The sequence below is a fragment of the Lissotriton vulgaris genome, chromosome 5 (assembly GCF_964263255.1).
Source record: "Lissotriton vulgaris chromosome 5, aLisVul1.2, whole genome shotgun sequence".
NCBI lineage: Eukaryota > Metazoa > Chordata > Amphibia > Caudata > Salamandridae > Lissotriton > Lissotriton vulgaris.
In genome coordinates, this window is record NC_141693.1 from 1,370,214,448 (window position 1) to 1,370,231,149 (window position 16,702).

General features: G+C 45.4%; 1 protein-coding gene across 3 annotated transcripts in view; it reads left to right on the forward strand.

The window, feature by feature from the left end:
* PHTF1 (putative homeodomain transcription factor 1) overlaps positions 1 to 16,702 on the forward strand; it is a 516,605-nt gene that overhangs the window by 271,392 nt on the left and 228,511 nt on the right. For all 3 annotated transcript variants that reach the window (XM_086923323.1, XM_086923324.1, XM_086923325.1), the window contains 2 exons: positions 397 to 525; positions 4,895 to 5,167. In XM_086923323.1, the coding sequence (XP_086779449.1) occupies positions 397 to 525; positions 4,895 to 5,167 (402 nt within the window). The remainder of the gene's footprint in view (positions 1 to 396; positions 526 to 4,894; positions 5,168 to 16,702) is intronic.

Here is a 16,702-nt window from a genome sequence, read left to right on the forward strand (position 1 = left end):
CGCAAATTGCGACCTGCCTCATGAATATTGATGAGGCAGGTCATTTGCGACCCCATTGGGAATCGTTGATGTGTCTGAGACTAGTACATTTCATTATGGAACTCGCAAATTAAAAGATGCTAAAAATGCGAGTTGCATCCTCCTACTAGCCCTAAATGTACTTTTATTTTATGTCCTTTTCATAATATGGCTAAGTGTAAAATCCTAATATTTCTATATTAGCCTCAATATGTTTTATGTAAAGCGTTCTGCTGCCCTTTGAATAGGCCTATAAAATTATAAATAAAATAAATATCTGGTTTAGATAGCATCATGTCTGGTATTGTTCCTTTTAAATGTTTTTATATTATGGAATTTAGACTGTTCCTCTAAAAAGTACTTTGCGTTCTCTTTCAGAGTCACATGTTTTGCCATCACAATACAAGCCCTGCGTCTGAGAAAGTGAGTGCTGTCATTTGGGAAGGGAAGGAGTGCAAAAAAGCAGATATGTCAGTACTGGAAATAAGCGGAATCATCATGAAAAGGGTACGTGCAAATACAAACGTCCTCAATAAGGGGCAACTTTTAATGCTTGTGGAACACTAAATATCTCTGTTGAAGGCTGAATTTCATGTAGTGAATGAGGGTGGGTTTTATCAATATAGTTGCCCTTTTATTGATAGAACTGTATTGCTACCAAGAGAAACACACATTACAGATCACTTTGTTAGTGTAAATCCAACAACTAGAATCCCAAAAGGAACAATCTTTTTGAGATTCCAAATGTCTCAGAGGAATATTTCTTCCTCGTCTAGTCTGTTTCTATTCATGCATTTCTGTAATGTTCAAAGCAGACTTGAGAAATAAGGTAAGCACTTTTTGTGCACTGTACAAGGAATAGTTTGCCCATGCGCTGAAACATGGCTTATGGTGATATAGGAAAATGTCCTAAAAATATTGTCTACCTAAAAGAATAAACAAAACGTGAAGGATGGTTATGCTTAAGCTAACACTGCTTAACCTATCAGAATGCTTCTAAGCATCGTTATGGTCCTGTGTTTTGGACAGTAAATCTGCTGGTCCAGGAGGAACAATGGCAGAAGATTCTGACATGCGCAGTCAAGGTGGCTCAAGCCTAGCGTGTGTGAGTCCAGATACATACTGTCTCGCTACTGTATGAGTGCAGTACCCGGAGCTCACCTGCACAGCAGGAGCAAGTGAAGAGTACTGGCACTATTCAGCAATCGAGGGGAAAGATTTGACTTGTTAAGCAGAAAGTGGGTTTGCTTGGGTGATAAACTCCTGGTTGACGTGGAGCCTGGTGCTTCATAGGGAAATCCCATACACGCTGCTTAACTTGTGCACCCCCTGCGATGCAGACTCTGTCTACCTCAGTGAGGTCCTGGTTTCCACTCAACATCTCAAGTGACCCTTTGTCTGCTCTTTGTCAGGCAGTTGAGAGGATGAATGAGTAGAAGAGATGGGGGGAGCAGCATTAAATTGAAAAAAAAACTGGGAAGGTTAAATGAGGCAGCCCTTATATCCACAGTGGGCAGCGGCGGCTCATAATCCCGTCGAAAAACACCTGGCTTTGCCAATAGTTGCACATAAAAAGTATAATTTATACTGAAATACGCTGCTGATACAACTTTTGACACACTATTGTTATAAAGGATTGTAAAGGATAACAAAGAGCCATCTGGTGTTATATTGTATAAACATGGGACGGCACGTACAGAATAGATCATGCCTTGTTTCTAAACATGTCACTATTTCAGATATTAAGCCTTCCGATCTAATCTAATCTGCTTTTAAAAGTCTCAAATTGAGCCATATCTGGCGAAAAGAGCTAAAGGTGTTGGAAGCATTAAATCTATGTTGAGTTTAAAATCTTTCAATCTGATTAAATCACCCTTGACACAAGGTACTATGCAATATTGTATGCCTAGATTCTGACAAAATGAAGGATATCAAAGACCACATTCAATTTAAAGTAAAGCCAAATCTAACTTTTCAAGTGTAAAACCTGACAATACAGTTATTTAGACATTGTGACAAGTGACAAGAATTTGATCAGATGTAAATAAGGGACAACTAGTCTATATCACAGAAAAGGAGTCGATCTCTGGGAGGTTGACAAATGAAATCTCAACTACCTCCAGCTCTTGTCATACCAAAGAGGCTATTATTAAAAATAGGAATAAGGGCAATATATCTCTATTGCTAAATGAGCCAAATGTAAATGGCTTAAGTTGGACATAAGTAATTCAGAATTATCAGAGCCTTATCCTAACTTTAAATCTAAAACTAATAAAATGTCTTTGTTACTGGACTGTAAGCCTAACCCTCCGCTATCTAATAGATCAACAGAAATCAGCACCTTATCTCATTCTAGGCAGTAGCAATATTCTCTCAGAAATGTTACTAATGATGCATCACACACAGCAGTAGCTGCCGCTGTTGGGTAGACCACTTCATTGGACACAGAAGATTCCATAGATCAGGTAGATATTCAAGATAGTAATTGGAAAGGTTCTAAATTATGGACCCACCATGAGCCTGGTTTACTCAGTGCTGCAGAAGTAAGCCATAGATCTCCAAGAGATTAAAACTGTCCAGTCAGAAATTGCAGCAAAATAGAGTCCAAGCTAGAAGCAATTGACATAAAGTTCCAGGACGTATGTGACAGATGTAATGAACAGAGAGTGCCTGTTTTGGAGGCTGCTCAAACAGGATTCCAAAAAACATAATCTTTGCTACGAAAGGAGATGAACACCACCAGAGCCATACTAGAAAATTTGGAAAACCACTGTGCAGATCAAATCTAAGATTGGTGGGGGTTCCAGAGAAGTTTGAAAAGCATTCCAAAATGACTAAGGCAGTTACTAGACTCATTTCAAGTTATGCCCTTAATTATACAGATGGTTCATGGATCAAACACTTGCTTTTGTTAGAGGATAGCATAGCATTAATAAGCACAAAATGTAAGCATTTTTTTATATAACTAGACAAAAGAGGATAGATCAGTACTATTGGAGGCTTTGCTGGCAATAATTAGGTGGTGTTCATATCATTAACGCAAAAAGAACTATTGATGGACAGAATGCAGAACATTGTCATACATTGACCCCAGTACAGAGATCTGGGCCTACATCCATCATTTTTTTGCTCACCATGCCATTCCTGTTTGGACGCAGCCGTATGCAAAACAGTCTTGACCCTGCCCCCAGTGGGAACAGTCCAGCCCGAACTGCCAGGCCAGCTCCTCCCTGGACTGGAAACAAGCATCCTAGGACCAGTTTCAGGGTTTCATCTTTCTTCAGCCCAGATAGCTTGATTCCAATGGCATGGAGGGCAGTGGACCCACATCTGAGCATACTCGTCCCACTCGGGGTGACAAACGCAAAAAGAACTATTGATGGACAGATTGCAGAACAATGTCATACATTCACCCCAGTACAGAGATCTGGGCCTAAATCCATCTTTTTTTTGCTCACCACGCCATTCCAGTTTGGATCCAGCTGTATGCAAATCAGTCTTGACCCTGTGCCTCATGGGAACAGTCCAGCCAGAACTGCCAAGCTAGGTCCTCCCTGGACTAGAAATAAGCATCCCAGGACCGGTTTCGGTGTTTCACCCCTCTTCAGCCAGGATAGCTTGATTCCAGTGGCATGTAGACCACAGGACCCAGGTCTGGGCGTACCCTTCCCACTGTTTCCCGGTGTCTGAAAATTACACTGGGACGAGTTCAACATACTTCTGTGGGACTCAACTTCTTGTCAGGGTGGGACGGCATCCAGCTCTTGAAAATAGAGGGTGGACACCGTGTACCCTCCACTTTTGTTCCCTGTTCCCTACCCTCAAACTCCCTATTGCTTAACTCCCTGAGCTTCCACTACACTGCCTAATTTCTATTGCTTAAGCCCTTGTTGATTGCACTTGTTCGCCTGCTTCCTTTTGTTTCCCCACCTGTTTACTTCCTGTTGCTTGCCCTGCTGCTCCTCTGCCCGCCACTCCCTGGCACTAATCCGCTCCACCCACCCATTCCCTATTTTCACTACCTGCTGGTCCACTCCCCATTGGTACCCCCGGCTTGCCCACTCCCCTCTGCTTCCACCTGCCCACTCTCTGAAAAAAAATATATATTTTTAAAGCATAAAAATTGCTACCCAGGTTGTTATTCTTGTGCACGCATAGTGAGGCATGCGCAGACTAGTGAATGTCTCCGCCATATTATCGACTATTTTTTAGTTTTTTTTGCAGAAGCTGCACAACATTGCCAAAACAAAATCTGCAAATTTGGGTGTAGGGGTAATTTTTTTCTGTGTGGGTCTTGCTTCACTGGCTCTACAGAACAGTAAAAAAACCTCCATCAAACCATTCACCAAAAAGAGGAAGACAGTCCTCTGACTCTAAATAGGGTGGGCGGACCGTCATTTTGGCAGACCGACGTGTTCATGTGGGTGGATGGTGGAACATTCAAAATGTGCATTCTTTTTCAATGGTTTCCATACCCAAATGATGCACCTTACTTTTGTGTCAGTAAGTATTGGTGCAGGTATGTGATTTGGATGTGAAACACGGTGAAAAAATCTGATCATACTTCATCAGGGTGTAGAGGAAGGGGGCTTGCCACAGGAAAAATACCTCTGTGGAAGAAAGTAAAAAGGATTTGGTGCTTTTGAACCTTTAATGAAACTGCAAACCCACAGAAAAACTACTGGATATAGATTAACTGTATGCAAGGTAATGTAAACTTAGTGCAGCTTAACGAGCGTTCACAGTCTTCAAAAACGTCTTGTGTGAAGTCCTTTTATATAGTCTTTGAAACCACATGTCCTCATGAAAACTGTTGAATTTTTCCTGTGGAAAATGATGAACCATGTATTAATTGTGATGTTGTATTATTCCTCAGGTTAGCTCCTACGAGCATGGAGTGGGATATCAAATGCTGGGCAATTCGGTCACCCTTGGATTGGCATTGGTTCCCTTCCTCTATCAACTCTTCCGGCAGAAGGACCTTGACCAGATCCCTGGAGTTTGTTTGGAGGAGCTGTTGGCAATGTTCTGTGGGGCGACTCCTGACAAACTTCACGTCGTCTTGTCGGCTATTAATCTGACTGAGCGTTTATGCCTCACATGGATGTTCTTTTTCATGATGTGTGTGGCGGAGCGAACATACAAACAGGTTGGTATGTAATGTATTAAATTCAAGGAAAATGTGAAGCTATTTATACAGTAAAAAAGTAAAACCAACACGTAAAGACAAACTTGCTCTAGTTCTACAGGAACGCATTGCACCATTTAATATTCAGTTATTCGCCATTTATAAAACTCTGCATTGATTGCAATCATTACCTTTTTGGTAGTAGTATGTGTCAGGTACACGATGCAAACACAGGTCAGCTGTATTAATAGGGGAGTGTCTAGGGATTTATGGCTTTCGGATGGCCATCGGTTGATGTTGTGCTTTGAGGGAGATTTTCCCCTAGCGTTACTTCCTGTGTGGAAAAGGCAGTCCTTTCGCCTTGTAGAAATATTAAGCAGAAGTATGATGGTGAGTGTAGGCTACTTCCAGATTATAAGGCTAAATTAAACCTGTTAGACAGACATACTAGGCAGATGGCATAAAACAACCTGTCAATGACACGAGAAGATGTAAATTTAACATTGCTAACCTTCAGGAGGCAATGGAGAATCTGGTACTAGTTTGCGGTTGCCTTAGCTGAAGTAATCCACATGGCAAATGTTGTACAGTTCTGTAGACTGCAGGGAAGACTGAAGAGAAGTTCATGTTATAAACCATTTACGTAGTGTACTGTTGCAGTAGCAAAGCCATTACTGCCAGGGTCATGCAGCATAAATAGCTTGCTCTTTAATTTATTCTAAAGAATTTCCCCTAATATTAGTCATGGTTGCCTGGAAGCAAATTCAATAAACAAAAACTCTACCTAAATACTGTAAGAAAAGCTCTTCGACAATTATTAATTAACCACTCTGGTTAGACATAAATGACCAAATTGTTTACCAATGGTAAGTTGATTTAAACATTGTTTAATTTTATTTTTTCATTTTTTCATTTTAGACAGTTTGATATATTGTACATAGATATCATATCATAGAAAAAACATAAAGAAAAGCAGATCACATTTCTCATCCACCACTCACAACATGCATACAAAATCATACTCAATCAACCTCACTCGAACCACATATAAGAGCATAGCAAAAAAAAGAATTTGAAACGTGCTAAAAAACTTCAAGTTCCCATATAGCATTAATATAAAGCGGATTTGACAAACACCGATCTAAATCAGGTTTCTCGTTGAGTCTGAGGGCTTATTTTGCGCTATAATATGAAAAATTAAACTGTTACACAATGAAAAAATTATTTGCAAGTGTATTAATTGAAAGTGCAAAAATGGTAGAATCAAAACAATCTAAAGAGGGAACTTATTCAAGTGCCGACGAGCGTTTCGGTGAGACCACTCTTTCTGTGGGTATCACCTTCTTCAGGGCACATATGAAGATTTAAAGAACAAATTGGCAATGGGACCTGTCTGAAATAAACAACACATATACAAAAGTTTTTTGTCAGTTAAATTTGAAGAAAAGTAGATACAATAAATATAAGCATTACATAAATACATATAAAGATGATCTATTACATGGTTTCTAAAGAAAATGGTCAATAGCACAGAGGGTTGAACTAGCGAGAAATATAATAACTATGTGATTAAAAATACTGGGAATTATTGCACACATGTAAGAGTTGGAGAGAAAAGATGCAGAAAGAGAAGTTTGTAAAGAATAAAAATAAAAAATAGGATAAAAGAAAGGATGAATAAATAGATAGGGGAAAACTTTTAGATCAAACACAGTGCCGGTAGCCAGTGGGGTAAGAAAGCCCCCCCCACACACACAACCCGGAGGGTTGTGGCTGGTAAATTAAATATGTCAACTGTGCATACCTGCGCTGAAAAGAAATGAATAAATAAAAGGCAGGAGAAAAGTCAATTAGGAATTACTCTGAAAGAAACAGTCATAAGGGCCAACCCCGCACATACCACTTCATTAAGGGCTATTGTCAACTAGTTGGTTAAATATATCAACTATACATACTTTCACTAAAAGAAATTAAAAACGGTAAGATAGGACTTCCTCTGAAGCGGGTGAGTATCTAAACACATTCAGTCGTAATGGCGGCCTAGGGGAGTGCACATAATAAGATGTCAAACAAGCATTAAAAATGCAATAGGTCTCACCTTTCATTAAGTTAAAGCCATTTGCTTTGCTATACAATACCATTAGCAAAGCAAATGGCTTTAACTTAATTAAAGGCGAGACCTGTTGCATTTTCAATGCTTGTTTTTAGCTCTATTCACTTCTATACGTTCAAGATGAACAAAATGCGCATTCTACACATATCAAAGGAAGAACTCTGACGAGAAGATTATTTTGCTTCCGGTCGGGTGGCTCGTGCACTGTGACCTGCACGCATACGGCCGGCAGTGTCCAATCGCAAACTTCAAACTAGAGACTCCAGTAGGAACAAATTACTTGCCCAAAGAAAACGCATCCACTGGAGGGTTGGATGTGACGCATTAACCAATCGGCGTTAACAGTTCGCTCAGAACCGTCTAACCAATGACAGAGGGCTTTTTAAATTAGTGACACTGGGAAACCCGGGGAGTAGAAAGGCGGTGATTGTAATTGTTGGTGTTGGTATTTTCTGTGCGTTAAGGTAAGAACTGGGTCTTTTCTGGGTGTATGTGGGGAGGCTGTTGTGAAACTATCAGACGCATTAGCTTATCCGTTGTGTACATTTCACCCAGCGCGATGGTTTGGCCTTTAACGTGCACAGCACAACTGGCAGTTATGTCACTTGATACAGGACATCTGCGGCTATCTTCTCTGCATTTTTACCACACCTCCAGTGTCTTAATCTCGTGGGGCCTGCCACGGAAGCACAAGATCAGAACGTGGTGCTGCTAACCAAACGCCGCCTAGTTTTGGAGCCCGTGTCTTTATTTTGTAAGGTTACTAGGCTTACTAGAGAAGGAGTTCTCTTAGTGCCACGCCTCGTCTTACGAAAGTGGCAAGCACGACTAGAGTTTTTCTGCATGATAATTATGGTGCTCAAGAAGCAGTGCTAGAAGTGAAAAAAATTCATCTGGACCCCCATAAATTGGTGGCAAGCGGAGAAAGCCTAAAGGGGGTTGTGTCACGAGGGAAATCGGAAAAGCAAAGTTTGACAGTTGGTTTACACTTTATTTTTTTACTCGGCTGCAAATAAATTGTTAACACGAAGGAACTCTGTTATGGCCACTTAACACTATTCTTTTTAAAGGCATTACTGTGAGCTGATTAGAATGAAAAAAACAAACCTCCAACACAGGACATTTTGCAACTTGCTTTTATATATTACGCATAATTATACATTTGCCACACTTGCCTCATACCATCATCTCCTGCATATTTTTCCTTTTCTCGCATAATTTAGCCAACCCTGCCAGTTATACTATAAAAAGAAAATAAACAGTTCACAGAACTTACCTCAGTAAAACAAGCGTCTTCAAATAGGTCGTGTCTCCAATGAATGACGGTGATTCGCCTTCTTTGTAAATGTTCAGTGCTGCACGTTTAAATAGATATCACTAATAGCACTAAGTAAACATGCCGCCCTAATTATGCAGCTTTTATGACTCATGAAGGCGTGGCAGTGGCGCCAGTAATACCCTGCTCCCGATCACAACACTGAAAGTGAGCATTAACGCGCACAAGCCGATCTACTGTGGAGCGCGAGCTGATCCACTGTGAAGCGCATTCACAGACCTGAATCGGCTCGTGCCCATAGTAGAATCGGCTCGTGCACAGGTCTGTAGCTAGCTCTGCCTCCCTTGGAGGCACAGACAGCAGCTATAAGACTCGTGGCGGCAGTGCTTCGCACTGCAACACCACAAGACCTAAAAAGGGGCCTCAAGGTCTGGAAGACTCTCAGTGAGTTCTAAACATCAGAATGCGTTATCAGCATACCAAAAACGTTCGGTATAGGGAAAAATATATCTGCTGTAGATCGAAGATAGCAAGAGAAGATGTTTTCTGACAGAGCTCAAGTAGCAATGTGGTTCAGATAGTATTCGATCATGAATCTCCAAAGACAAATGCTTCGCAGCGGCCTCTGCAGATTATAAACAACAGTAAATCTAAATACTGTGACCTAACAGATGAGGACAAGTGAACTTGGCGCATGCGTTGAATGCAAATTAGAAGGAAATGAATTCCTCACCTCGAGCAGTAAATTCCACCCTAAAGATAAATGCAACGGGTTGCGCGATGATCTATTTGATAAAAACGTCCAGCTAGACTGTGAACAACAAGGAGATTTAATCAATGAGGTTTCAAAACATCATGTATATATCGATAGATTATGAGCTCTGCCACAAATATAGTGAAGAGCCAGAACTTGTCTTCCCTCGGTGGAACCCAAGTATATATAAATAAAAATAAAAGATCGAAAAATATGGGATACTACTGTGGCGATAATAAAAAATTGAGCTCTAACCTTAAGAAAGTGTATTGAGTAGCCCAAAATCAAAGGTGTGGGCAGCTCTCCCAGTGGTTCGCCGCTAAAGTAGCTAAAGAAAAAGATGCGGGAAATGAACTGACATGTAAAACGCGAGCACAAGCTGCTAAATTTATGCAACGGTCAGGGTTCTTATCGTAGGGATTAATTGCGCGCTGCAATATTTTCTGAAAATACCTGTAAGGCTCAGTCAATTGTGGTAGTGGTGCTACAGGAAAAAGGGGGACCCTTCACCCCTTTAGGGATGTTGTTTGCACAACACCTTGAATATGAGACACAATCCTATGCACACACTAAAGTTACATATACAGATACATAAATGGTTAAATCATGCAACAATGTTCAAAAAAACTCGGTCCCAAATCTTCTTGTTTATGAAGTTTTTTTCTTTTTTTGATATTCGAGTTACACTGCGCCAGCCAGTGTAACTCGAATATTAAAAAAAGAAAAAAAATTCATAAAAAAGAAGATTTGGGACCGAGTTTTTTTGAACATTGTTGCATGATTTAACCATTTATGTATCTGTATATGTAACTTTAGTGAGTGCATAGGATTGTGTCTCACAAGCTGCTAAGAGCTACAATGTAGCATTAAGTGCTGGTGGAGATAATTACCTATTTAAGTGGGAGTTCACCCCTCCCGACAGGTCCCACTCCAGAAAGAGGTCATGCTGTCAGCGTTCTATGGACTTGGCTCAGTCACCTTCATCCAACTCAACCCCCTTCTTCAGTTTGAGCCAATGAGCCCCAAATGTCTGGGCCATTGTTTACTCAACAGCAAGTTGAGGCCATTAAGGAAGCTATGTTGCAACTTTTTCGGATGAGTCAGGGATCCACCTAGAGCATCTTTCGGCCCCATGGTTTCATCGGTCCCTAGTTTGATATCTGTGAGCAGGACCTTCCCCAGGGCTGACTTACCCTACTAGGCCAACTCCCAACCCGTTGCAAGCACCAGGTTGTGCTTCTGTGCCTTTGCCAAAAGCCACACCTGTCCCATCCAGGCCACTGCTGGCCTCCGTACCAGAGGCACAGGTTTTGGATCAGCCCCAAAGCCACATCTAGATGATCCTGATCATGCTACGAGATCACCAAAGCCCAGTACTTAGTAGGCAAAGACTCCACTACAATGCCCTGGCATCAACGCAGCAGATGCCAAGAGGCTGTCTTTGATTCTGATTCTATACTGAAGCTTTTAGCAAGTTCCCCATGCTGATGATGATGGTAATAATGAGGTGGTTGGACCCTCCATTGGAACTATCGAGATGCAAAGTACTGCAGGATTCCTGAGGTTACAATGGACTGGACGATGAAGGGAGAGGGAACTGTGTTGTTAGTCTGGCCTAATGTTTAAACCTTCAGTGATTAGAAGTTGTTTAGATTGTTACAATATTGTGATGCCCAATATGCATCTTACTCACTATCACACATATTGTTGAATTGTGTGTTCTGTACAGTCTACTTCTGTAATCTAATAAAAAAACATTTAAAAAAATGTTCCCCGTGATGAATATGACAAAGAGAAAATAGACTATTCGGTCCCCCCTAACTATAATGATGCTGGTTTGAATGTATACCTACATAATGATAGTTGCCTTGGCACCTGCTCTGAGAGCAAACTGGGCTCACCAAGAGAGTGCCTGTTTAGCAGTAGTAGTTCAATGTGGAGCCTAAGGCCAATGTGTTCACTGATATTTTGCAGCCAGTTTCTTCAGCTTCCAAAACATTGCTGCTTTTCCGTGAGGTAATGGTGGACCTTGACAAATTGCTAGCTAATAAAGACCTACACCGGTTGACCTAGCATTTCTGACACAGCATCCAGTGCTGGGAAATTTAGTTATTCAGGATTTTGCCAGTAAGTTAAGACAAATGCTTTTCCCTTGGCATTGCTCCATGGGACACAGAGTCAAAACTTGTTGGCATTGTGGGAAATAGTCTTCCCACCTGCCAGTTTGGCACTAAGATCACTTAATGTGTTTGTCTTCCGGGGTGTGCAATGCATTCCACTCTAGGACATTACAAGCAAGATCATACATGCTCTGCCCAGGAGGTTGAGTTTGCCTAGATGGGCAGGATTCGACCTAGAACATTTCATAGGACAGTTTGGACACCACAGACTATGTTGGCTGTACTATGGGAACCAGTGCGGCAGCCCATCGGCATACCTGATGTACCTAACAGGTTTTTCTGGAGATGTGCAGGGATCCTTAATGGATATGCCATTTGATAGCTCCAGGCTTTTTGGAAAGAAAGCAAATCTCTGAGCATTTCAAAGATAGCTGTGCTATGGCTCTCTCTGTAGGTTTACCGTCCATGGCGCACCATTTTCACCAGCAGTACCAGAAATTCTGAGGTTGCTCATGGGTTTTTGCCTATCGCTAACCTCTCACCACATTCTTCAGTCCGCACAGCCTTTTTGTAGCTTTAGAGGATGAGGTGGTGGCAGAGGCTGTAGTCCTCAACAAGGACAACAGCCTCCCTATTCATCACTTGCTGCAAACATGGCCAAGATGTTCCTATTCTCCTTCTGGTGATCTTCTTCTGCGGCAGATGAGGGATAGAATCTGTGTTTGTCTGCCCAGCTGGTGAACAATTACCTAAGACAGATGGTCCTTAGAGGTTGTTCACAATGGTTACGCCTTCCTGTAGCTGACTGCCACCCTATTTCTCCTGTCTGTTTTTGCTCTAGTCTTGGAGGATCATTTTTTTTTGTAAATATCTTTTTATTGCAGCAAATCAGGTAGTACAAATAGATCATATATGCCATTCCAGCCGTTGCCCATTATATATGTGGTTCTCCATTGCATGTGTCGCACAGCCATTTAGCTCACACCCCGGAGGTCGAGCGGCGCAATAGCGGAGAAAGTCCTGTGATGGGGAATACAGCATGGTTCAGCGACAACCAGTTGTCTGGAAGATGGCAGGGCTGCTTTTCGGTCCTCTCATTCCCCCTAATTATCGCAATGCTTTAACAAACCCGATAGTCCCTCTTCTCTATCCCCGAACAACATCCCCCCTCCCGCCCATCCCCTCCAACCCCCCCTCCTAGTCCTACTCCCCCCACCCCCTCCCTGCCCCCCACCCCCCCAGGCGTGTCAGAGTACCACCAGTGCGAGTTTGCATCCATCCCGACTAATCCAGACCCGAAGCAAACCATCAGGAATAATCAACTAAAACTGCCAGTCATCACGTAGGAAGTAGGGAAACAAGGGAGGGAGGCTAGGCCACCTCCACCCCAGGCAGCGGTTCTGCCGGAGCAGGGTGTCTTCATCATCCAGGTCCAAAAGTGTGAGGTCTAAGACCCGCCTTTCCCATGCCCTGGCCCTCTCCAGAGCCGCGTCATTGCCTGGCCGAAGCGCAGCCTGCATACGGAGCTCCCCCTCGCATCGGGCCCATTTGTGTAGCTCAGCCTTCCATCTCTCTACAGTGGGGCCCCTACTCGCCTTCCATTGGGATGTTATGGCACGTTTCGCTAAAAGTAGACCCAGGTCTAGAAACTTGCTAGTAGTTTTGTTCTTTGATGTGTGTGGGAACCAGTGTAGGATGCAGTGTGTCATGGTGAATTGCAAGTCCCTCTCCGTAACCTCCCTCAGGCTATCCACTACCTCCTGCCAAAAGGAACGCAGCTCTGGGCAGGACCAGAACATGTGCTGAAAATCAGCCAAGTCCGCCGAGCATCGCGGGCAGGCCGCCGGATGGGTCGGGAAATATTTATGCAATTTGTCAGGGGTCAGGTAGGCCCTGTGCAGGACATAAAAGTGCACCAGCTGGAACCTAGAGTTGCGCGTCCCGTTCCGGGCTCGTTCCACTATGCTAGACCACGCCTCCTCAGGGATCTTCATCCTCAGGTCAGCCTACCATCTCGCCTTCAGGGACAGCAGTGGGGTGATAGCCTCCGAGACCATGCGCCTATATAGGCACGTGACAGCCTTGACCGTCCCCGCCATCATCACTACGTATTGGCAGCCCAGAGACAGTGGCGGTTCCGACATGCCCGTCTTCCAATGCCTGCGGATCGCCGTCGTCAGTGCCGCATGAAGGAGGAAGTCCCCCCCCGCCAGTTCAAAGCGGTCTCTCAAGAAGTCAAAAGGCAGCAGCACTCCATTCTCATAGAGGTCTCCCATGGACGTCAGCCCCTGCAGCTCCCAACTTTCCAGTCTGTGCCATGAGCATCCATGCGGGAGCGCCCCGCACAGTTTGAGCGGGATCTCCGGTGCATATGGTACTGCAATACGGCCCCTCCGGCGATATCTATTCCAAAATTTCTGGGCCGTCGCAAATTCCTGGGTGAGGTGGAAATCTCCCATCGGGAGTCCCAGAACAATCCGGGACAACACCTGAACCGGTCCCGCCGGCTCCCCTGATCCGTCCTCCCCTCTCCTGGCTCTCGCGACCCACTGTGTCAGCCATTGCAGCTGAGCCGCCAGGTAGTATAGTTCGTAGTCAGGCACCGCTAGTCCTCCTTCTGCTCTAGGACGGAGAAGTGTATTGTGCGCCACCCTGCGTCTGCCCGCCCCCCACGGAAAGCCGATCACCATCGACCTCAGCCTCTGGAAGTTGCTCACCAGGATCCAGATCGGGAGGGTCCTGAAGAAATAAAGCAGTCTCGGCAGGGTCACCATCTAAAGGAGCACCACCCTCCCCATTAGTGACAATGGGAGCGTGCTCCAGAAGTCGAAGTTCACCTTAGTGAGCCTGATTGCCGACCCAATATTGCCCTCGAGGATGTCTGCTTTATCATGGAAGATCGAGGTACCTAGGTAGCGAAGACTCCTCTCCTCCCATGTCACCCCGTCTGTGGACTGTGGACATATTCTGCGTGGGCGGGTCGGGAACAGGTAGGACTTTGTCCAGTTCACCCGGAGGCCCGACACCCTGCTCAATGATTGTAGGAGGGACTTGGCCCCACGCAAAGAGGCAGCCGAGTCCGCCAAGAACATCAGCAGATCATCGGCATACAATGCGATGTGGTGTACTTGTCCATAGACATCCAGCCCCTGATATGCCTGTCCCAGCCGTGCTCGCGCCGCTAGGGGTTCGACCGCTATGGCAAACAATAGGGGGGAGAGAGGGCACCCCTGGCGGGTGCCCCTACCCACCGCACACATCTCAGAGATAACTTTTCCAGTTCTGACCCTCGCCGTTGCGTTCCGGTAGAGCAGTGTCGTCCAATCCACGAAGCCCTCGCCTAGTCCCAGCGTACACATGACATGGAAAAGGTAAGGCCATTCCAGGCTGTCAAAGGCCTTCTCCATGTCGACTGCGAACACTACCGCCTCATCACCGTCATAGGTGTCAGCTTCCAGGACATGTAGGAGCCGTCGTATATTAAGCGCCGTGTTGCGGGTCGGGATAAAGCCGGATTGGTCCGCGTGGATCAACGTGGACATATGGGGGAGCAAGCGCGTCGCCAAGATTTTACTCAAGATCTTATAGTCCAGATTGAGCATGGACAATGGACGATATGCCGCCCTGTCCCATGGCTGTTTTCCCGGCTTTAATAATGGGATGATAAGCGCCTCACCAGTGTTCACCGGTAGGCTGCCCAGCCGTTTCGCCTCATTGTAAAGCCACGTTAGTCGGGGCGCAAGGTGGTCAGCGTAGGCGAGATAGAATTCCGTTGGGAGCCCGTCAGGGCCCGGCGTCTTGTTTCTCGCCATACTCTTGATGGCGACTCTCACCTCCCTCTCCTCAATTTTGCCCCCGAGCAGATTTGCGTCCTCCTCCACCAGCTCCTTCAAATCTAGCCCCTCCAGGAAACCCCGGAATTCGTCCACCGACGGCAGGACCCTGCTACGGTAAAGCTCCTTGTAGTAATCATAGAATATCTCATTGATCCCTTGCTGGTCAAACCGCGCCACTCCCGAGTGATCTCTGAACTCAAGGATGACCGAGCCCCGGCGAGCCGGATTGGCCAGCCAGGCCAAAAGAGCTCCCGTCTTATCACGCTCCGAGTGCGCACGTGTGAGATAGGCCTTGTAGTCGAAACACCGGAGGCGCTCCACCGTCGCCGCCACCAGCTCCCGCGCCTCAAGTAGAGCCTCATGAGTGTCTGGTCGCTCAGGCCTTACTCTCTCCAGTACGCGTAATTTCTCGTCCTCCCATGTAATGTCTTCTAGCAAGGTCTTTCTAACACCCGACGCCGTCGTAATGCATTGCCCCGCACTACTGATTTGAAGGCGTCCCATTCAATCGCGGCTGAGCCCGCGGTGCCCGCATTGACCTGAAAGTACGCCTCGATGTTCCAGGCTATTGTGGATCGGAAGAGCTGATCATCCAGCGCCTCTGGGCGCAGCTACCAGGCAGGGATTCGTGGGCGGCACAGCGACCAGCGCAGTTGCACAAGTAGCGGGTTATGATCGGAGACTGTGCACGTAAGATACTCATTGTGGCACACTTCTGCATGCACGTCCTGGGAGCACAGGAAAGCATCGATGCGGACGTGTAAGTCATGAAGGTCGGAAAAAAACGAGTAGTCCCTATCTGACGGATCGTTAGCTCTCCACGAGTCAACCAGATCCCATTGGCATTGCCAGGCAGAACGCGCAAGCGCCAGTTTGCCAGCCGGTGCATTCGGTAGGGGGGGGGGGTGCGATCTGTCCAGCACAGTGTCAGTCACGCTATTAAAGTCCCCTCCAAGGAGCAAGGGTTCCACTAAAAACAGGGCCAGCTTGTTGGACAGCAAGGAGAGAAAGGCAGGCTGTTCTACATTCGGGCGTACAGACAACCCAATGTCAGGTCCCTCCCATCCAATTTGCCTCGCACCATAACATACCTCCCCTCTGGGTCAATTAATTGCTGTGTGCATTGGAACGGTACACCCGCCCGTATCCAAATGGCCACCACCCTAGCATATGCGGAGTAGCCAGTGTGGTAGACCTGCCCCCTCCATCTCCGTTGCAGTGCCTTCCCCTCCTTAGCTAATAGGTGTGTTTCCTGGAGGAAGGCGAAGTGAATGCCTCGTCTAACTAGATAGGAGTGGATCTTGTGATGCCTATGCATAGTGTGCATCCCCCTTACATTCCACGTGAGACATTTGTAGCCTAAGTCGGGTCCCATTGCAGAGCCCATCGTGCTTCATCCACTCTCTCAGTGACCCCCCCGACATGCCCAGGTCCCACCCCCAGCCCCTCCCACCTGA